The sequence below is a fragment of the Pholis gunnellus genome (genome assembly GCF_910591455.1).
Source record: "Pholis gunnellus genome assembly, chromosome: 15".
NCBI classification, from domain to species: Eukaryota; Metazoa; Chordata; class Actinopteri; order Perciformes; family Pholidae; genus Pholis; species Pholis gunnellus.
Genome location: NC_136542.1, coordinates 14066785 through 14090020, shown reverse-complemented (window position 1 = coordinate 14090020; position 23236 = coordinate 14066785). Strand labels below are relative to the sequence as shown.

At 43.7% G+C, this 23236-nt stretch overlaps 1 protein-coding gene across 4 annotated transcripts; it reads right to left on the bottom strand.

Annotated features, from left to right (window-relative positions):
* Window positions 1-101: 101 nt before the first annotated feature.
* On the bottom strand, window positions 102-17038 carry cep170ba (centrosomal protein 170Ba). 4 transcript variants are annotated; one of them, XM_079174551.1, is made up of 18 exons: window positions 16903-17038; window positions 16022-16159; window positions 14268-14357; window positions 13409-13487; window positions 12745-12803; window positions 12080-12230; window positions 9686-9814; window positions 8433-8921; window positions 7416-8344; window positions 6572-6710; window positions 4899-6446; window positions 3843-4059; window positions 3481-3646; window positions 3094-3222; window positions 2906-2994; window positions 2370-2463; window positions 2236-2287; window positions 102-2139 (listed from the first exon to the last, which is right to left on the bottom strand). In XM_079174551.1, exons 2-18 carry the CDS (start codon window positions 16124-16126, stop codon window positions 1916-1918), a joined length of 4689 nt encoding a protein of 1562 aa, XP_079030677.1. In that variant the 5' UTR covers window positions 16127-16159; window positions 16903-17038; the 3' UTR covers window positions 102-1915. The 4 variants fall into 4 exon arrangements, with proteins under 4 accessions (XP_079030677.1, XP_079030678.1, XP_079030679.1 ...); XM_079174552.1 differs by having other exon boundaries at window positions 3481-3613; XM_079174553.1 differs by having other exon boundaries at window positions 3843-3954.
* Window positions 17039-23236: the final 6198 nt, after the last annotated feature.

The window sequence follows — 23236 nt, the reverse complement described above, 5'->3', positions numbered from 1 at the left end:
CATAGCACAGTTCCTGTTTTCAGTTTCATTTCAGGTTTTGAGATATGGATTTGTTTGGGACTTAACAAAAGTGTAGTGAGTAAATGAAAGTAGTCACAAAATACAGCTTTACTAATCAAATTTATTTGAAAAATCTGCAATCATCGTCAAATTAAACAAACAAAAAAAATAATAATAAATACCAGCTAACAAGACAGCAAGATTACAACCTAATCAACACAGGTAAAGGGAGGGGAGACATACATTGAATATCAAAAAAGGGACACAAATTTGACAAACAAGAATTACATTTCAGCTCTCAAACCTGCTGTAGCTTTGACTTAGATGGAGTAAAGCAAAGGGGAAATACTATCCCACAGAAGAAGAATAGCAGCAACACTTCAAGCAAGTGATGTCAAGAGGACGAACATTCAATTTAGCTTGAGTTTGTAAACAACCACTGTCCCACACAGCTCTGTGGCACTTATAGGTACGTCCCAATTACAATCGCATGTACAATCTGGACAGGGAAAAGGGGGAAACAGCAAACAGCTGGTGAACCGGGTCGCCTTCTTTCCTGCTGCAAGTTCAACAGCATCAAGCTTGCAGCATATCAAGTCGAGGGGACAATGTTGTACTACATAAGTGCAAAAGACAGGACTGAGAGGTCATTTGTATCAAGATATATTTACATAGTGAACAGAATGTCACAAACTAATCGTCAGATTTACAGCTTCACAAGATTGACTTTGTCAACTTCCATGTTCAAATGACATTACTTCTCCTGTCATGTGAGGACCCATCAGAAGTGACCTTGTGACTCGAGAGGAAATATCAAATCTTACCACAGAGATCTGAGATCTCGTGAGCATATGACGCTATAGGTGTGGTGGTGTGATGAGCTCAGCACAAACCGGGATAAAAGGAGACTCATTCCTGTCAGTAGTTTTTTGATCGTCTTTGACTGGGCTCACAACAAAAACTAGTTTCAAGTCCCAAAGTGTGCTTGACACAAATACAAATTTTCAGAAGGCAGAGAAGCCAGGAATGCTTGAAAACTCTTTGTTTTATAGCCACTTGAGTTTGTGTTGCCAGGTGACTGAACTGAGTCCCTCCTACCAGTCAGACCACACATTCCAGAAGGCCTGGACAGAGTCGATACAAAAGGGAAATGTTAACAGAATAAATACTCAAGAAATTGGTTGATAGCAACTGTGTAACACAGCGTTAATTGGTCTGGCACTAGAATCCACTAACTCTCCCAAAGTCATGTTGTCTCGGATACAGGGTCTCACTAAAGACCCCTAATAAATTATTTTTACATTCTGCGATATATCTTGTCCACAAAGATAAAAGTGGCAAACAAAGAGAAATACATAGAAACACATGAGGAAAAGCAATAAGTTTACTGAGGATACAAGTACACAGTACACTAAGATCTGCTGGTGTTATTGTCGTTCTTTCTACCCAAAACAAATATCAATGAAGTAATATTTTCCTCGAAAATATGATTTTCCTGAGATGATTATTCTCAGTCTGGTTCTCAAATAAACCAAGTAAATACAATGAGCTCTTAAAATCAGCAATGTTGGTCGTATCATTGGCAAATAACGAGGTCAACCTCTAACAAAGAGAATCAAGTATAGTTTAGAAGCCTGTCCGAGAGGTGAGGTTTATTGAAGTATTTTGGTACTTCCTTAAATCTTCAACCACAGTGCAGGCTTCACCGTGAGTTACACCACTGTGTGGGTGTGTAGTGCTCATAGTGCGTTAGTGTGTATGTTTGGATGCACAGGAGACGACAGATGTGTTTACAGTCTCAGTCTCACTCTCTCTCCCCCCCCCCCCCTCTCAGTTTCATTGTGGTGACACCTGTGATTGTGGAGTCACAGCACAAGTTCAGCACTGGTGGAACCTGCGTGTTTTTCGTCACATTTCAGACCATATATCCCGCTCTTTGGTCGTCTGGTGTCACAGCTGCTCTCCTGACACTCTCACTGGGCCTCGGGCCGCCGCCACGTTTGGAGATGGAGTGGATCGTTCTCCAATCTCGTGAGGCGGGAGGTCTGGAGGGCCGAACTCCAGATGAGGAGGAGACCACAGAGGCCGAGGCCGAGGGATTGTCAAACTGCCTACTGGGCTCCATGAGTGTGTTAAAGACTGAAGGGGAAAATAACATGAAATTGGCTTCACAATACAAATGTTTTATGAAGATTATTTATGTCATATTGTTTATAAAGGGTCAGGTTGACTCACCCTCAAGTTGCCGTTGAACCCTCCTGAGTTCTTTCAAGATAGATGTGATTTCCTGAAATACAGATGTCCAACTTATCTCAAACAATCAACCAGCATGAATTCAACTTGAACATTGACAAACAGAAGTCACCAACCTTGTTGGAGGTTTTGATAACAGGAACATCATTGTCAGAGTTAACCTTGGCCTCAATCTCTTCCCAGATATCCATCCTGTCCTGGAACATTACCCTGCGTGCATAATGCCCAAACACACTTGTTAAACTGTTTGCCTCTTACTGCTCTCTTTAAACGGGACAATCTACATTTCTGTGTCCAAAACGTTGTTGATTTAGTCTGGAAAACTGAGCGCCGGGCTTTCTTCTGATTGTGGTGACTTAGCGGAACTAAATCCAATAAATACCAAAATAAATGTTTCTTCTACGACATCTTGTGGCAAACTGTGGTTCATCTCACAATGGAAACATTTAAACACCAACTGTTTTATCTGCATCTCATCTGTTCAGAAGATTACATCTCAGTCCCACATTGTCAGTGCTGACTCACTCAGTTACTCTAGTTTAATAAGATTATTGGCTCAGTGGCGTCTGTTTGTCAGACAGCATCAATAGTTTTTCATCAAACGCAGACGAAGCATGGGAATAATAATGAGGATGTTCAAGTAACACCGTACTTCATTTTTTCAGCAAGTTGCTCAGTGTTTTCTCTGATGGCCATGGTGATCTGTGACACTGGATTCAGCATCAGATTGTCCACAATGACCTGAAGAAAAACAAAACAAATACTTTGTAATGACCCCCCCAGTGCTGGCGTCACAGAGGCTTGTAAAGAAATGAGATGAAGCGGCATTTTGTGTGAGACCTCATCTCTGCTCTGAGCTCGCCGCCTGGTGTTCTGTTCGTGGTCACTCTGGTCAGCTTCCCTTGAAGATGTGGAACTTGGTGGGACCCTCTGGTAGTTTAATCCAGCCTCTGGGATACGATGAACCAGCTGCAACACAATCAGACTCAAGTGTTACAGTAAAAAGAGACGGACTGTCTCCTTTGGCTGATTTGTTTAACAAGGCAAGGCGATAGAACCATAATGTATAGTATAACTATTAAGTGATAAAGATAAAAAAACGACCACCACGCATAGTTTGTCATGGAAGACAAATAATAGTCATCTTCAGTTTTAGTCAGTTGATGAAATAGATTTGATGCTTCAGTGTGTTGGATAAAGCTGCAACAGCCCTGAGAATGCGTTTACCTGTTCGTGAGCGGTCACTGTGGAGACAGGCGCACTGCTCGCCACTCCAGGGATTTGTGGATCGCCATCACCTGCCACGTCATGGATCTCTCTGGCCAAGATAGCAAGGTCTTTAGCCAGGTCTTGACTCAACCTAGCAGGCAAGGGACATGTGTCAGAAAGATGTCTGACAGGAATAAGAATTTTGGATTATATTTCCATTATTCTGCAAAAAGTGAAATCTTTGATCTCTTTAATGGGAAATGCAGTAAATAAAATGCTAGAGGCTGCACGTGTGAAACCATCTTTGGCGTCAGTTAGGCTACAGTAACACATCAATTTAGGAGATTATATTAGCATGTCCACTCGAAAATATTCCTTACCGTGCAATCTCAGAGCTGTGGTTGGACCAACTGTGGTTCTCCTCTTCAGAATCTCTGCTGCGGGGTTTCGGCCGCAGGGCGACCACCGACTGAGTCCGCGGACTATGGGAAGCTGAGGAAGGTTGGGAGCGTTTGTGTTTAGGGGTGCTCTGGTTTGAGTCGTACTCCTCGTCTGAGGTAGAGGTATAGTCAGAGCCTTTGTGTCGTCTCCTGGAGCCTTGACGTTGTGAATTGGTTTGAGTTATGGAGGATGAGGACAGAGAGAAGACACCATCAAAGAATACAGCCAAGAAAAACACCACAGAGAATATTAGATGTCACCAAAAATCCTCCCCAGAACAAGAGACAGAAGAGTTGCTGTGGAAGTGCTCATTTGTTCAGCTAAATTGTAAGCAGAAAGATGAAAGATTTTTCAGATTTAGAATCATTCACAAACTGAAATGAGTACTTGATTTCCACAGCAGAGTACCAGACAAGTACCACATAGTGAAGACTGGGTTGTTTAGCATAAACCATTTGGTACATGGCTAGAATTAGAATCCTCATGGATTACCATAAACTGCCTGAGAACACCGTGCAGATGAAGGTAGATCAAAGTGAATATAAAAAGCTCTTGTTCCATGAGGGCCCTTTTTTAATTGCTCCCGTTTGCTCCTTCCACCTGTGCACTGGCGCCAACATATCACACAGACGGGCAAAGTGGATTTCAAGGTCAGGAAAATACAAAACGGCCAGAGTGCTTTTTTTTTTTTTTGCGCCGGCCGTTGCGCCGCCACATAAAAAATGTAATGTTAGTGTTATTGGTGCAAGTGAAAGTCCAAAAAGTCAATTCCCCTTCAAAATAAAAAAGCTGCTGTATAGAACCCAGGTGTTATTTACTGAAACACACAGCATATAAACGGAGTACTGATTGTATCAAACCAATTCACCACGGTGTTTGATCAACAGACCATGACAAAGCAATGTGTTTACTCGGTTTGACTGAGACAGAAGTAAGTGGATATACCAGACAAGATATGTTGCACTCAATGAAACAAGGTTCTGTATTATACTCACTTGAAGTGCTTCCAGAATATTTGGCACTGCTCGAACGTCCGCGAGTGATTGGCGTCTTGTTGACCGATGCTTTCTGTGGCTTTTCTACAGGCTTCCCCCCCGATGCAGAAGCCCTCCGAACTGAGCTGCCGGTGGACGAGGCCTCAGTGTCGCTGGGTGTGTTGAATGAGCTTGTCCGCTTACGAGGCATCGCCAGCATATCCAGCCTGGAGAGTTTCTTGGTTTCTTGGGGTTGCTGCGCTAGGGCATTGCCCGCCTCCTGGGACAGCCTGTCTGTCTCCGTGCCCTCATTGTCCGAAGCTTCTCCCAGGCGAGCGCGGCGGAGCATGGACGCTCTGGTGGGTCTTGGGGCTGAAAAGCTGCTGGCACGACTCAAGGCCTGGGATGCTCTCGAGGTCTTGGCGTCCTCCTTCTGAAGGGGCACCGTGTATTTTCTGCGGGATTGGTGGTTGTTAGATTCCTGGTCAGAGTAAGGTAAGCTCTGAGGGTCGTCGCTTAGGTCTGTGGAGCCACATCTCCCGACACTACGTCTCAGTCCAACCGGTCTCCTGACAGACTCCGTCTTATTGTTGCCGTCTTCTCCCTGGGAGCGCCGATTTTCTGATGTTGTGGAGTGGCGACTTGGGTCCTGACTAGCTATACTGGCTGAAGACTTCTCCCTAAGGAAGCCACTAACAGAGGGGGTTTTAGGCAGTATGTTTGGCCTGGTCTTATTGCTGTGTTGGCTGACTGTGCTGGAGGTATCGACATCAGACTCCGCAGAAAGAGAGTCCGTTATCGGAGACGGTGTTGTTCCCGATTGTACTGCTTGGAGTTTGGCCTCAAGAACCGCCAGAACATCCTCCGTCTCTTTGAGGTAAGAATGAGTGTCCTGGTTACAGGCTCCCTGGAATGACTCAGGGTCCATACCCCTCTGAACCTGCAGGCTAGAGATATTGGGCAATCTGGCATTGCTTGGCCGCTCCTTGGTGAAGCTCTCTTGTCTGAATAATGCGGCCACAGTGCTCTCTTTGGACTCTGGGCTCAGGACTGGAGCCGACACACTGGGCTTGACCTTTCCAGAGTCCTGGTTACCTCTTGGTTTGGTCAGAGTTGCTGTTGAGAAGATTTTGGTTGCGTGTTGTATTTCATTCTCAGGAGTGCTGGGGTTTGAGCCCCCAAGTTCAGGTTGGGACTCAGCCTCCGCTGACCCAATGTAGAACGATCTGTCCTCTTTCTTCCTCGCTTCTCTGTCTGACAGCGGCCTCCTCTTTTGCTCTACGATGGAACCATCATCTGACTTGCTGGCATCACTCAGGCTGTCGGGCTCTACGTCGTCATGCACTGATAACCTGTGAAGGCTATCCTGAGACCTGGGGGAAACCATGCTACTCCCTCCTACATCAAACGTTGAATGCGGGTTATAATGAACATGAATGCTGGGAGTCGGAACGTCACTCTTCTCGCCCAGTGGTAGCTGGGGCAGGACGCGCCGAGCTCTTGAACCATCAGAGTCGGTGCTGTCGTGGTGTCGGCTGAGCGTGGCCTTGTGGATGATTGTACCCCGTGCTGAAGTGAAACAGTTTTAATGCATATTAACCACACGCACACACTTAAACGGAATATCATTCATATTCATCAGGGCGTCTCATTAAAATTTCAAATAAATTCATGTCTCGTCAGGTGTTATTTACCCCCTCCTGACAGCTCCATCTGGGAAGAGACGTCAAAGAGGCCAGACGAAGGGCCAGATTCTGTGTAGCTGTCTGCCAAGCTGGCCCAGCAAGACATCCACTTAGGAGCCCCCTGTAACACCGCACCTGCTGGCTGGACCTGCACAAGATAACACACAGTCAGTCAATATCTTTACAAAAAAAAAAAGTGCCGTTTTTAAATTGTATGATTTTCTTAGTAAACAAAACAAACAAGGTTAATTGTGATAATAAAACCTGTATTTTTCCCTTATATTTGGTTAGAAAGAAAAAAACTAAACAACAAAGAACCCGGAACATGTGAGGAAAGATGAGCCGGATCTAGAAGTCAATAGAGAGATACAGCAACAAATAGAAGAAATCCCAAGAAGGCAAATCAAGATACGCTCAAACATTATGGTATACTGACCAAACACATGAATTAACTGTCCTTAGAGTTGGCAATACAATTATTCCAATCATTGAACACACTCTGAGCAGGAAGGGTTACCTTCACCAGACTCTGTCCCTGTTCTGGAGCTGGCCTCACCTCCCCACTGCTACTCTGCCTATGCTGCTCCCTGCTCTCAACATTAACAGGCCTAAATGCTGCTGATGTTTCTGCTTCACTCTGGTTGGTTCGCTCTGGAATCTCAAAAACACCAAACACCTGTCAGGAACAAAGCAGTGCAAGTTGATCATTGCAGTAAAGTGGGACAGCCAATGTCCATGGCTCATTCTGAGACCCCAAGACACTGGAGAATGGAAAAGCAGACATATTTCCTTTCAGCAATATGTTGCCATTAGCAGCCAAATTTACATAAATGAAACGGCGAAAGGAACTTGCCTGGTCAATCTTGCTCCGTGCCTCTTCTAGCTCTTTATCTTGAACATCTGCTTCAATGGTGTAGGTTCCTGCGTCACTCAGACTGTCCTCCTCTTCATTCTTGGGGCCAACATGAGGGCTCTTGAACTCCATACCCTGATACGGCTCGAGCATCGTGGGGGCCTTGAGGGGAACAGGGTGGTGGATAGGAGAGGAAGTCTGTGGCTGGTAGGAAGCTTTAGAGGGAGGGGGACTAGTCTGGGATGCGACCACTGTCTCCGTTTTAGCTGTTGTAGGGGGACTAGATTTATTTTTCTCCCAGCTGGCAGAGGAGGACTGCTTTGCTTGTTTGAGGAATTCAGCAGTAAATTCCTGGGCGAGTTTGGACCTCCGGCCCACACTGCTAAAGGGTCTTACAGACACAGATGAAGAAGAGCGAGAGGAAAAGCCGGTGCTGAGTCGGTCCTCCGTCTTCTCCCTTCGTAGAGAGCCAGCTCTCTGGAAGCCTGTGGAAGCGGGGCCCTTCAGGGGGACAGTGTATTGTTGAGTTGGAGGAGCGGTGGAGGCTGGAGATGGGACTCGTCTCTCCCCAGTTGGGCTCGAGCCCTTCCTTGCCTTCTCCAGCTGGACCCTTAGGCCCGAGGGCTCAGGTGGAGATGTGTTATTAGTAAAGGACTGGGAGCGTTTCTTTCTTAGGTTGTCTTCAAAGAATTCAATAACAAAGGCTTGGTGAGGCTCAGCCTTGCTAAGACTGGATAGGGACTGAGATTCTGGCGGAGAGTAGGACGAGGGCTCCTCGGGGTCGGGGGAGGCAAAGCGTTGTGGCGGGGAGGCTCTCAAGGGTTGTGGAGACACTTGGTACCCAATCTGAGGTTCTGATTCCAGGAGATCACTTCCATTGATTGCAGGATCCTCTGAATCACTGTGAGTGCCGTCCTCAAGGTGGTTTGCTGGTGATGAAAAGACCACAAGTGAGTTAAGATCTAGCACATTATTGCAATTAAAGAAAGTGTTGGTGAAATTCCACAAGTCACTCACTCTTGGTGAACTTCAGGAGAGACGGGTCACTGTTTGTGCTATACGTGTCGTCAGCCTGTGACCTCTTCCCCATCATGCTGGCATTACTCTGGACCAGCCAATCAGCAACTTTGCTTTCTGCCGACATCACCTCAGTGGGTGTGGTGACGGGCTCTGTGGAAGGCAGCTTCTGCTGCTGGCGGAAAGAAAACTTGGTCACGTGGTCCTTGATCTTCATTTTACCCGGCGTGCAGTCGTCAAATTCGATGGTGAAGGAGGCATGGCTTTGGACCACGGGAGGTGTGGAAGAGACAACCGGAGTGGGATCTGGAGTGTCTTTTGTGGGAACCTCGTGGACCTGCGACTCAGGTTTCTTGGCAGGTCGCTGGTGTAATTCCTTTGTTGGGATCTCAAAGTAGCTGGGCTCCCGGCGGTAGGAGAAGATGGACTGGACTTGATTGTCGGACAGAGAACCGTTGACCTCGTATCTGGACACGTCTTTAGCCGGCTCTGTTAGAAATTAGGATGGTTGAGGACAGCAAACACACAGATACACAGCAAGCATTAGTGCTGGTTCCACATACTACATACTTTGTATGTTTGAGGTTCCTCCTCAAGCTCACAATTACAGCTAAGTAACTCAAACTTCATTGGTACGGCTAAGAAAAGTGATTGTGACGACTGGGATGTCGTTGTCGCACAATCCCTGAAAGGAGGAGCCACAAATAACACAAAGATTCCAGCAGTTAGACTGAGAAAACAAATCCACCAGTTGGTCTTTGGGTGCCAGTTCGACACGGCCAAATATCACTTTAGCAGCTCAGAGTCCGACGGAGGGTAGCTGAGTGGGAATAATCTGTTTCGGCCTGGGCACCGTGAGGCAAACGATCACCCTTCCCTCCCCCAGAAGCTTAGAGGGTCATAATCCATCACGAGGCAGAAAGGCAATGCCCACACTGGCCTGGCACGGAGTGGCCTGGCTAACAGTCCACAGCCAGCGGCCAGAGACCTGCCTTGGGCTTCACACCATCCATCTCCAGTAACCCACAAAGGGCATTAGATAGAAGTGCCATAGATACACATGTCTCATACACATGTCAAGGATTAGATCCTGATCCTTTCAAATCAGGATCTAATTCACAGATGTGGGAAGAGCCAATGCAATTATAGTACTGATCACGCTTTAAAAAGTTATAAACACTTCAGTACAAACACCATGATGAAGTCTGCAGTTGGCACACGTTAGTAAAAAAATAAGAGACACATTCTCTGACCTGGAGACTCCTGTTCTGGCGATTTCCCATCTCTGTTCTTCTTTTTGTTGGCTGCCTCCTCATCCTCCCCCCACCAGGATGGTTGACCATAGAGAGGAGTAGGCTTGGATATCGGAGCATCTGTGGCAGCTAACAGACCAAACACACACCATTAGGCACATAGATATACTCGGGCAGGAAAGAGTCAGACAAAGAACTGAATGAATACACACCTCTTCTATTTATAAGGCCATGCGTTTATGTTAGTCATACGATGAAACAATGTTGTGTCTGAGTTCAGTCCTGCAACAACAAAATGAAGCCTTTGGGCTTTTTTTTTTTTTTTTTTACAATTCTCCCACATCCCCATGACACAGAGTTTAGCGAGGGTCCAACTGTGATACGAGCTGCATCACACAAACCACCAAAACATAATCCTTCTTGTGCGAATCGGGACAAAGCTAATCCTAATCTTCAATAAAAAAAAACAAGCTATATAATACAAGATCTTTATCTAAAAGTGAGGCTTCTTGTGAGCGGTGGCACTCACTGTTAGCATATTAACCGTTGCATACAACGGAGGGGATGAGGATGATTTCCGAGATGCTGCTTCTGAACTGGTGCTTCGCCGCTGGTTTGCCGGTCCACTCAGTCCAGCCAGCCTATACGGCACTAATCAGATAATCCAGAAGCCGCCCGCCGGCCTGATACATGGGCTAAACAAGCTCTCTGGGTTTTAATGTGGGAGCTTCACAATTCTAAGCATCAACAGCTCTTCACCACTGTTGCCTTGGACACGCACAATAAGACATCAACACAGTGACGAGAGGAGCATGTTACTAATTCCTTTCCCCTTACCCGATCATCTCCTTTTAGCTAAAGGAAACACGGGTGAGTGACACAACTGAAGTGGACGGAGCATAGCTCAGTCGTTAGAAAGCAGACCCAGAATAACCTTAAATTTGCCAAAATCCTATTTAATGTTTATACTGAATATGTGGCTACATGAAAAGTTGTATTTCCTTAATAACTACTAGATTCCGGACAGCTGGAGGATTGGACACACTCCACATCCTGTGCAGCTGCATGGGAAAACCAGCAACAGCACACAGAATTGTACTCAAAAAAACAAACTGAAACATCCAGTCCAGAGTAAACCAAAAGAACCAACATTACAACGAGTTCTCCAGTCAAACTAATTCAGCCAAAATGAATCTATTTGCATGAAGTCAACATAGATAAGCGGGCTCAGTTGGTGCAGTAACATGGAGGACATTTATCACTGTGAGAAAAATAGCAGTCAGCTTTTCTTCATGTGTGCGGTTTTGTTCTCAGACGATGAAATCCTATCCTCGTCTTATTGCGACGGTACATTTAGGGAGACAGAGGATGCCCGTTTTGTTATGTCACCGGTGGATCGGGTCACAACAGCACAGCGCTGTCTGCTGTACTGCATGGCCCCCAGTAAACAGGGCTTCAGTGAGCATGCTGAACAAAGAGCACACAGTCACGGGTTCACAGGATCACTGTAGTCAGCTTATAGCTGCAGGTGATACGACCGCACTCCCATTACTTACCATTGTTTTAGCTAACAAAATGTTTTCCAAAGTTGTGCAGTTCAATGATTTATCTGTATGGCACTCAGTGGGATATGAGCCTAGTGCTGGAAAAGTCCTATTTTAAGCACCAGTTGTAGCTCACATGGGGCGTTTGTGGAACAGAAAGCACGGGAATTGCTAAATCAACAGCAGCTGGAAAACGTTTTGTCAGTGTGAATGAGCTTCATTCACAAAAACGAACTAAGAATTGTCTGACTGTTCCACTGTTGCCTGTATACTGTACAACTAGATCTACTCCAGTACAGCTCAGGGCAGAGAGGGCATAAAAGCAACTGGAAGCACAAGCAGCAACAAGTCCGCCATCAGCTACACGGAGAGAAGTGTCAACTTGCACACCTTTCTAATTCTTCTGCCACACATGTTAAGCTATCGCTGCACCCCGCCTCTTCTCAGCTGTCAGGAATGGCCGTGAGAGATAAGACTGCTTGTCCTTAACTCTTCACCCCTGCACTTGTCTGGCAAGCCCTCATTCTGCAACTCCTGCACGCTCATTCGGCCAACTCTGGGATGTCGAGATCTACGTCTTTCCTGACATCATAAGGGATTGTGGCCTCGGCCTCTCAGCTCACGCGGCAGGCCTAATCTCACACCAGGGGAGCTCTTAATAAAAGACGCAACCGCCGCCTTATCGAGCGATCTACAGCCAAAAACATCCTCACGTGTGTGTGTGTGTGTGTGTGTGAGCATGGTGTTCAAATCCACTTTGGCTAGAACAATTCACTTACTTCTGTTTAAATAGAACCTGCTGCCTTCCTGCTATGCGTGTTACGGTGGAGCATGTGTTGACGTAGTTTACCTGTGAGAGATTGGGCTTTTCGCTCGGCCTTCTCCAGCAGTTTGGAAACAGGAACTTTGCTCTTCTCTGAGCTCTGGAGCTGCTGTTTTTCCTTCGCCTTCGCCTGCAGGGCTTTTATACTAAGATGCAACTGGTTGGTGTACTTCTCATGCTGCACAAAAGAGACAAGGGGGGGGAAGCAGGATGTGAGAAAACCTCGGCCAACAATCATTCCAGATGTTTCTAAAAAAAGATGTGCATGTTTCATCTGGTAGAAAACCATGTTTACATTCTAAAGTTACAATTTTAATCATGCTTTAAAATGCCAGATCAATAGGTGATAATTCATAATAAGTATATGCCTGTTTATGATTTGTTTCAACGCACAGAGCTCATCATGATGACTGACAACTGTTGGCACAGGAAGCTGACCAACTAAGGCCACGCCCACATTAGGTCACATGGCCCGGCTCTAATGGAAAAGCTGCATATTGTTCAGTTTAGTCCATATGTAATCCTTTCTGATCATTAATTGGTTGTGTGAAAATTGGAAAAAATAACCAACAGATTAATTGATAATGGAAATAATAATAATAGATGAGCACTTCACTTTATCATTGAAGGACCCACAGCAAGCGTATCCGCACTGCTAGCCTATATATGTATACAGTGTCAGTACTACTTACTTTAAGAGCTTCCTCTGGGACCTTGTGTTGACTTCTCTCCAGGATATAGACATGAGCATGTGCAGGAGGAGTTAAAGTACACACACATTGGATAACGCATCTATATATATATACACATATATATTCACAGTTGAGTATCTGGCTCTCCAGAAGGATGTTCAGGGACCTGAAGAAAAACCTACAAACCCTCAACCTAAAGTTTAGAGCATGTGCAGTTAGTGTGATTCTCTTTTACTGATTGTTTTCACTCTAACCCCACAAGGAGGTCAAAGGTACGTTCTTCTACTGCAAGGAAGAGGAAAAGAGATAAGCAGTACAGACCTGCTGCACTTCAAAAAGCTTCTTTAACGACTCACTCCTTGAAACATGCAACAGCACATGCCACACAATGGCCACAAACATTGATATATGCGTCTATACGCTAAACCGGCCCCATGCTATCTTACCTAAGTTTCACCATTCTTTCCTGTTGTGGAGGTTAAAGGGTGCAGGAGATTGACCATAATCTAAAACCCCTGACTGAAAAACCACAGGAGATTAACATGCCGATGGAAGCGGAACGTCAAAAATGTGTGACTTACATTACATAAATCACACAGGTCCCAAAGTTCAACCAAACACGAGACTAACATTTGAATGAATAAGATAATAAAAAAAAGGATATCATAGCCAAAACGTATGACATCAGAGAGCTTGAGGGTGATGTACGTCTGGTCTGGGATTCTTAGGTCGTTCACAAACGTCTGCAAAATTAAAGAAAAGGAAAACATCACGCTTAAATATCTTTCACTGGCCGTTCATGAGGTAAACGAGTTGACTCACAGGTGACAGGCTCTCTAATTCCGTGTGGCACGCTTCCAGATACTGTAAGGTGCTTTGCAATTGGCCCTTTTCCCATTGAAAGTTAATCCAGAGGCACATTAAAACTCTGATGAGATTATGCTGTTATGCAATGGCTGTCTCGGATTTTGTAGAATGCTTAATGGCCAGGTGGAAACAGTTTGTCCTCAGATCACTAACTGTCAAGAATGAGAATTCTGGACGCGTGCAGAAAAGACAATCTATCAATATTCAGCATATCTTATCCTGTACAGTCCAAATGAAGATTATTGAGGGGAGGGGGAAACACAGCACTGTTGGATTTCAGTTACAGGTCCTTGCACTGTTCTGCTCTGATTAGTTTGGCTGCAGTTACAACGGCCAAAAGAAACACTCTCTGAGAACAATGAACGGTTTCTCTGGATTTCACTGGGATAATGTGGTGCAGTGAAGTGTTAAGAGAGCAGTGAAGGGAGAGAGAGAGGGGGGGGGGGGGAAGGAGGGGGAAAGGATGGGAGGGAAAAAAGGGGGTCTAGGCCGGCAGGAAAATCCAGTCTCCTGAGAACCACGGTTCTACCAACCGTCCCCGTCTCCGGGAAACACAAAAGAGAGGGATTTTGTGCTCTGGTAATTGCCTTCAGGGAGCCCAGAGCTCCGGTCTCCTCCATCACAGGTAGTCCGACACAAGAGCTGGACTCACTCACCCCGTTCAAGCTGCCCAGGTCCTTCACCATGTGCTCGTCTGTGTCCGGGTCGTAGTTGAGCACAGCGTGCTGCTTGTCCACGCTGCGAGACTGCAACAAAAGTTTAGCGAAAAGTCGTTAAGAGACGAAATGATCAGTGGAGCGATGTTTAAGATATCACTTTGGGTTCTGGGAGACTGTGGGACCGTCTTGACATTCCATGAACTAACCGAGCAAATAATTGGTAGATTAATCCATAAGGACAACAATCATTATTCGTCATTATCACTGCTACACAGAGTCCGATCCCTTGAATGCACCACAAACCGGCCGTTGCTGTAGATTACACTAATAGATGGTCCTCATTACCGAACACAAACTTCCGGCGTAGCTCACGTCCGTGACGTGTGCACATGAGCCATCAGAGGAGAGATGTGCTGGTATCTGAATGTGCTTTCCATCAATTATGGGCAAACTGTAGAAGTGATTCCGGCTGACTCTCTCTTCTCTAATCATGAGAGACTCTGGGCCTCCATGTCACAAAAACAATCACAAAGATTGAGGGTGATTGCCAAACTCAGTCACAAAAGGACCATCTGCAGGGCTGAAATGAACTCTTCCACACCACCTACTAACTGGAATAAACAGGTTGGATGTACTGTCTGTGTGGCCTATTCACTCAGTGGACCTGCAAATCACTTAAAGTAACTTTAAATACTGTACTGCGTATAAATATGATTTTATCAAATCACTAAGAAGCCCACGTTCCTACTTCGACCCTTTGACTCTCTTATCACAGAGAAATTGTTTGCTCCGTAGCTAGGAGACCGTAGCTGCATCACTGGACCAGGCTAAATGCAGTCACTGCTATTACAGGACGCGTACGGTCTAATTGCTGGTCATGGAGATACAGACATCGATCCGACACCAGTTGTCACGGGAGAATTCAAAACATCAAGTCGAGGCCCTCGGCTGTGCTATGCGATAGGACTTCACCGACACTCAGTCCCTGGTTTTCACGTCAAACAGGATTCTCACGTTACGGACATTTAACTGTGATTTGAAAGTGAAAAAATGCATTGAGCTTAAAACAAAAGGTCAGGGCTTTAAAGACAATATGGGGCAGAAACTGACTGTGTGCCAGGGCAGGAAGCAGTCCTGAGCGCTTAAGCTGAGCAACAGAAAAGTCTGTATCATCTCAGACTGGGAGAGGCTGAGGTTGGTTTTCATTTTTCTTTTTTGGATCCGGCGACGCCTAAATGTGGACATGAGCAACTTTTCAATCTAACCAGCGTCTGTGGTTTTTCTGACTGAGTAAAGTATAAACAACTGCTTCTGAGGCAACGTTCCTCTTTCGCTGGACTAAACGCAGAGTGGGGAGAAAACGGGAGAGAGAGAGAGTATTTGACGAACAAAACACAAAAGAAAATTGTGTTTATGACAAACACTGCATGGGGAAACAAACAAAAAAAACAACAGTGGAATGCTTTAGCAGCGTTTTAAGTCATTGTTTGAAAGAGCGTGTGGCGGCACCGTCACCGGGTTACGCATTCAGAAATGCACACAAGCCTGTCGGGAGCCTCCCACTGCTGTTTCACATCTCTCTGTGACTAGCTGTCACTGAACAGCAATACAAATCATTTTAGACGGACTAGAATGAAGACCAGTTAGGGGTTCATTTGACAGGCTGCTGGTGTTTGCCGTGTAAACACGAACTTACCCACAATGTCATCACAGACACAAACACACACTCTTAAACATACAAAGTCACACACCTGCAGCATTAGCTCGCAGTCGTCCCTGCCAACAAAGATCATCTCTCGTGGCAAGCGGTGGCGCGTGCCAGAGCTGCTGACCAAGAACCATGACGTCACACTCATGTTGGGGCCACGGGTCAGGATCGTCTTAGCATCCTGGGAAGAGACAAGCACGCGCACACACACACACACACACACACACACACACACACACACACACAAAGACTAAATGACAACATGTTTATTGAATGACACTCAGGAGGCTTGATCAAAATCCAATACCTGTGTCCCTGAACGATGTCCTAAATATGACTGCTGTTGTGAAAGCATGCTTCAGTGTAGAGATTACTGAGGAGAATATATCATCTTGCCCAAGTTTGACCTGTTTATCAGACTAATTGCAGTCTGGCTGTGTTACTACTGAGATAATAATGTGTGCCTTGTTAGAAGTAGACAGGTTCCCATGAGTCAGAATTCAGCATGTCCCTAACGACTCAGTTGTTCTCCTCTAAATTAAAGACAGAGCAAGTATTACCTCCTACAAAAGCAGAGTCTGTTCCACTGAGCATGCTGGGAAACCTGTTGCAAAGTGGCGCCGGTTGAGTAACGTCATCGAACTACTCAAAACTTCAGGTGCTCGGTTGATGTTTTTTACTTCCTGTAACCTCAGCTTTCTAAACATTACTGCCAGATAAATATTAGACACGAGTAGCATTAATACCTTGACTACAATCTATGTAATGTGTAATATATGGCAATACTAGTGTTATCTTAAATTAAAAGCTCTGCGTATTGGAGCCCGTTGGGGAACAGGTTGTTTAGCTAACGTTAGTGAGCATCCGGCTACACAGAAACGAGCCTTTTTCCAATGATTTGATCCCACAAGGACGTCACGTTACCTTTAACGCCTTCTCCGTCTTGCTCCAAAGTGAAGCCAGTGTTTAATGTCCGACAGCAGATGGAATGAGTCGACGACCGACATGTACAACAAAGCGCACCAGGTGAGACTGGACAGGTAACGCTCGATCACACCCTCTTCTTCTTCTTCTTCCTCTGGGGAGTGACAATCAGGCGAAACTCTCCTCCAACGCCTCTCCTGCCGACCCGGTGACGTAGTGTGACAAGTCCGTCAGACGCTCAGAGGTGGAGGAGGTGAGAGCTCTCACTCTGTTGCGTTTCCGGGTGCAGAAAAACTCAACGGCCTCTTGCAGTTTAGCATAATTAAATGTTCGTATTATTTAGTATAAGTATTATTTATTTTATATATATATCTATGATAAAAAATATTGTTTTATGTTACAAATTGTTGTGTGAACATACATTACATTTTTTCGCTTGTTTTGAGCATTTATTTTATTTATTGGTTTATTTGATAAGGGACAGTGCACATTAACAACAACATTGCTGTAAATGAGGGTATTTTTCATCTGTAGTCCCAATAGGCATATGTTACAAAGTAAACCTAAAAACATGAAGATGAGACTAAATTATGTAATATTGACCCTTTACAAAGTGTGCAGAAACAATGACAGAAGTGAGAATGTAAATATAAGTAGTATAATCATTCAGGAGACTCTTGTACTACATTGTCAAGTACTAACAAGACATGCAACACAGAGGCTCTCCAATTCAACACACACAAAGCTAATGAAATGAGGGATAACTATGTTAAATAGAAACATGGACTAAAGACAAGATTATGCTGCATTGTTACAAGATTATGCTGCATTGTTTTTCTGCAAATTCGTGATTTAAGTGTTTCGAAAGCAATATAACAAGTATATCCTTTACTAAAGTAAAAGTAGCAATGTCACACTATAAAAGTACTCCATTACATTTAAATGTCCTGTATTCAATATTTTAATCAAAATGTACTTAAATAAAAAAATAAAAAGGAATAAGCAGTCAGTATAAATAATGGGTTATTTCAGAGTGATATATAATAGACATTATTTTACTGGATTATTATCACGGATGGATTAACATGTAAGCGTCATTTTAATGTTGAAGTAGAGGTATAGAGCATATTAATAAATCAACCAGGCAGATATATCAGCCGTTATGGCCTTATTTCAGATATACCTGTATGTGTATATATGTCTCTCAATAAATAACAATAAATAGAACTACAGAAATACCAACATATGTTTGACGTTGTTTGTTCACCTGAGAGAACTGACAAGTTTATTTTTCAACTGTAAAATGTATGTATGTATGTTGGTCACAAATAAAGGAAAAATGGGATCCATATTTATTTATGTATTTATATATTTTTTTAAATAACTAACTACTGATATATTGATCAAATATGTAAGGCCCAAATATGGGTATCACCGTATGTCAACTCCTAGACATCCGTCCTATATCTTTTTTCAAGTGAATATCTTATAAATCTTTATTAATTAATATTACAATATCTGAAAACATCCATTCTAGGGAGCTCCAGTAGGAATTCATGTAATTTCTTTGAAAAAATAAAATTGCTAAATTGGATACATATGGATTAAGGGCCATTTTTGCAGACCGGGTTAGAGTTTTATTCCTCTGGTGAGTCATCGTCAGCAGAGACGATCTTCGCCTTTATTCACAGACGTAGCACTTTGTTTATCTAGTGTCTCACGCTGGAGACAACAGAAAGGAAAATATATCGGCTCGAAGTAAAAGAAGATGATTGCTTTGTTCTGTTAACGAGCTAATATTGAAACGGCACCTGCTGCGTCAGAGAATAGAGTGGATTTGAGTTTCAGATCATGTTGATTTATTATTGTTGTTGAAGTGTGTGGAACCTATGTGACACAAGTAATAATTACATTAAAAAATCATACCCCAAATTAAATCAAATTTGTAGTACGGAGTCTACATAGTTATTTGCTTTTGATTATAATGGAACAAAACCTCTGGTGATTATTTGTAGACATGGAATATTAATCCAACTGAAATACCTTTTACATGAACCCAATACCCACTAGATGGCGCTGTAGTCCCAATTTAACGTATTGATCTCCAAGGAAATCTTCATTTTTTGCCACAAGATAAATTCAGGATGTTAAGAGCAATTTCATGGAGCCACAAAATCACGATGTTTCCCTGTAGATATAATAAACCATCTTCATTCATGAATTTTTTTTTTTATTATTACACATTTATGTTGCTCTCAGTGTGAGTAAAAAGGAGGAGAATGAGAACCTCCAGTCAGTGTGTTTGTGAGGAAAGGCCTCTCGACAATGTGTTCAAATAATCTTCATACACATAACATGGATTTTATTCTGCTTACAACTCATATAAGACTGTCAACTATTATTTATGACTATGTCACTCTAAAAAAGAAGTAGCACCCTTTTTTTAATACAAATTAGAAGGTTACTCTACGTTGGGTGTGTTTCCCCTCCTCTGCCCCCCTGCTCTTAGTGTTGATATGAAGTGGCTTGTAGTCAACAGGTTAAACCAGTTTCCTGACCTCTGTCTTTCACCAAATCATGACGCCAGTTCCGTCCACCAAGCTTCACGAGACAGGGTCGTTTTAAAGTCACAGTAAAGTACAGGTTTAAATAATCAAATTAATGATGGCTGAATTCCATTTAGCTGCTTCAGTGTCAGGGTCCTGGTACAGTGGATGGTGGACGACTGTTAACACTGTCATGGCTTACTGGGAGACTTGAATAGAACGGAGACAAAGTTGATGTTAGTAGTTACAACTGTTATTTTCCTACTTAAAACAATTTGTTACGCCTAGTATTTATAGTCCATGTTGGTCATAACGACAACTGTAACTTCCTGAAAACCACTACATCTCTCCAACCCTGTCCCACAACAAGCACATGAGCCTAAGCTTTGTCTCCCCCCCCCCCTCTCTCTCTCTCTCTCTCTCTCTCTCTCTCTCTCTCTCTCTCTCTCTCTCTCTCCTGGCTGATGGTGCCTCATTCCAGATGTTTAGATCTGGATCTTTGTCCTCCAGGAGATCCAGCCTTATATTCTCTCTCTCTCTCTCTCTCTCTCTCTCTCTCTCTCTCTCTCTCTCTCTCTCTCTCTCTCCCCGTGTGTGTGTGTGGGGTCTAAGGGCAGAGGGTATGGTATGATGTACAGATTGTAAAGCCCATTGAGGCACATTTGTGATATGTGTTATTGGGCATTGTAAATAAAATGTACTTGGCTTGTCGTGTGTTCTCCTCCTGCTTTCACCTCCTTCCGTTTCTTATGTGTTTTGTCATGTTGGTTTGTGTGCTGCTGCTGCAGCTGCTGCAGCAGCACAGTGCAGTCAGTGAGGAGAATGCAAGTTCAAGCCGCATGCAGCTGATCTCGCACTCTCACTGCTGAGACATTAAGGTACATTACAAAGTAGTTTCCAGTGAAGTATGTTATACTGAGACTTTGATCAAGTAAAAATGGGCTAAATGGCTTTAGTGTATAACATTGTAAGTAGAAAATAGACGTCACATCCTCTTGATTTTGAGTTGCAGCTTCAAAAACATATCTGTCTCCCTGCTGCAACTTCTCATTCTTAATTTCTATAGCTTCTAAAAGAAAAAGCAATATGGTAGAGTATCTTTTACCTGAGATCCTCTCAGACACACTTCCTAATATTGCATACGTTTAGTGTACATCAATGCCAGCCTCTACTGGCTCTATGTCTTTGACATTTAAGAGCAAACGTTTTCGTCTGTAGCACAAAGAAGAGCGGAGCTCTGGCTTGCAGGCCGTGTGAGTGACACTTTCCTCATGCAGCACAACACTACACCACCCAGGGGAGGCCCGTGGCGGAGCCGCAGCCCCGGCTCTGCGGTCTGTTTTGGGCTGTGCAGCTCGAGTCAGGTGAGGGATGGTTGTCAGGTGAGCGCCACACTGGGCCAAGCCTCGGTCTCGCTGTGTGGCGCCGTGTATTGCAGCTGGCCAAAAGACAGACTGTGAGCCCTGGCTGTCAACATCTGCTCCGGAGACTGTACCATCTGCCCGAGGCCCGGGGGGAGCACCTCTCCCTGTCTCAGACCAGCTGCAGAGCCCCAGACGTGGACCTGAGCGGTCCTGCAGAGGCAGAGAACACGGCCAAGACACAGCCAGAGCCGCTGCATTGCTGGAACATTTGTCTCACACACTTAGCTGTGTTTTATCTGTTGGGTGCAATCACAGCGAGGTTTAGATGACAACAACATTCCTATTTGCTGGCAGAGTAAAGGTGCAGCCCACTGATGGAGCTATTGCAACTCAAAAGGAACTCAGAGGTCAGAGATGGCCATTTTAAAATCCTAATGGATGTTGTACATTTTCATGAAACTTAGGTAACCTTCTATGAAAAGTGAAAGATAAAGAAACAATGGAAAAAGACAAGGCGTGAAAGAACTGATCAGGTTAAAATAGAAAGATTCCAAAGGACATTTGTGGGGAAAACAATGCAATAGGATGGAAAACAATGAAAACTGCTTTTCTTTTCTTAAAGACTCCTCTCAATATTTGTATTCCTGTTAATTAGCTGTGGGAATGTCTAGAAATAATCAATATTTCATAATGAGTTTGTTTAGCCAAATCTGAGTCATTTCTTGTGTTCATTTGTCTTCTAGGTCAGAGCTCAAATATTTCACAATAAAAGTCTACACAGCTTTTTGTTAAGACCTTTTATTTCATCAATTTGAAAGAAAACAAGTAAAAACTGTGTACAAAGTTTATATTATTTGTTTACTAAAGCTGGTGTCCTCAGTCTCAGGAATATGGGAGGGCAGGTACAAAAGAAGTTGAAATAAAAAAAAAAAAAAAGTATAAAATTAATTTCCCTATTTTCAGAAGGTGACAGCAAAAGGGTGAGCGTGCATAGGAATAAGTAACAATCAGAAACTGAACAAAAGGTTTGCAAATGATTGAAGTGAAAACAATATCATAAAAACCATTACATTCAATAACGTATGATGCGATTTTGATAAATGATTATCTGTCAAAAAAATGACTGAGGCGCTTTTGAAAACTTCTTAGTACACTTTGAAAACGGGACTTTCAGTTCCCAAGAGTCCCAGTTTAGCCTCAGCGGTCTGTAAAAGGGGAGTAATCATTCACACAAGCAACTCTCGTTTTATTTGTATCCACAACATTTGAACTTACATTATAAAAAGAAGCTAATTTAGTCTTTTACCAACCATAAAGTAAACAAATAAGATTCCAAATACAATCATTGTGGGGCAGCAAAGTGCATATCATTGGCACAGTTAAAAACTCAATTTAGTCAATGCTGGTCTCATATAAATAACTTGTGAAGGGACAAAAGGGCCCTCAAGTAGCAAATGAAAGATGACTCTTTGTGTTTTCCCCCTGAAGCCCGGTATTTTTTGCAAAGTATTCCTAAAGAAGTGTATTATGTTAAAGTGACCTCATTGAGGCTGCAGTGAATGCACCGGGTGGAAAACACCCAATACTGTACTGTACATGGAGGAAAAAGCCCGGAGGAGAGAAGAGTTTCTGACGGGTCGGCAGTGACCGACCCTGATCAGAAGGAAAACCAGGAGGTTGTCTGCAGCACAGCGTCGAGATAGGAAGGCATCAGGAACTAGAAGCACTTACTTCAAGGGGACTGGAGGAGCTAGTTATTATCCTGAACAGGAAACCCGGGGCTCTCTCAGTGACTGGTGTGAAAACAGTCACGAGGAATCCATCGCAGGACAGCTTTTAATTTAATGATTAATCACATTTTTGTGTGTTTTTTGTGTGTTTTTTTTGCATGTCTGCCATCAGACCGTATAGCACAATTGATTCGTCAGACTCATTGTGGTGTCGCATGATAATACAACAGACAGTTTTTGCATCAGGGTAGTAGAGAAGTGATAAAAAATTAAAAAAAAACCTCCAGAAGATGGTGTTTCAGTCTTAGCAGAGTCAGCCATGTGTTACAACACGTACGTATGCAGAATGATTGACTTTATTTGATACGGTACATTCACTTTAGAAGCCAAAAATGTCTCAAAGTCTGAATGGTATTTGAATTGTTCAGAAGTCTTAGAGAAGAAAACATGGATTTATTACCCACTCAACAAACGACACACTCTCTGCTCAAATGATCTTTTTGGTCCACAGTATTCATATTTCTACTTGAAATGGTTGATTCGTATTCACTTGTATATTTTCAATACAAAATTCACATCAGTGGCCTAATTTGTGCATAACATAACTACATTTCCCCATTCATTATGGTGTATGGATGCCTGCTCAGTATACAACATAACAACTAGGAGATGCAGGGTAGTGTTAACTCTCTCC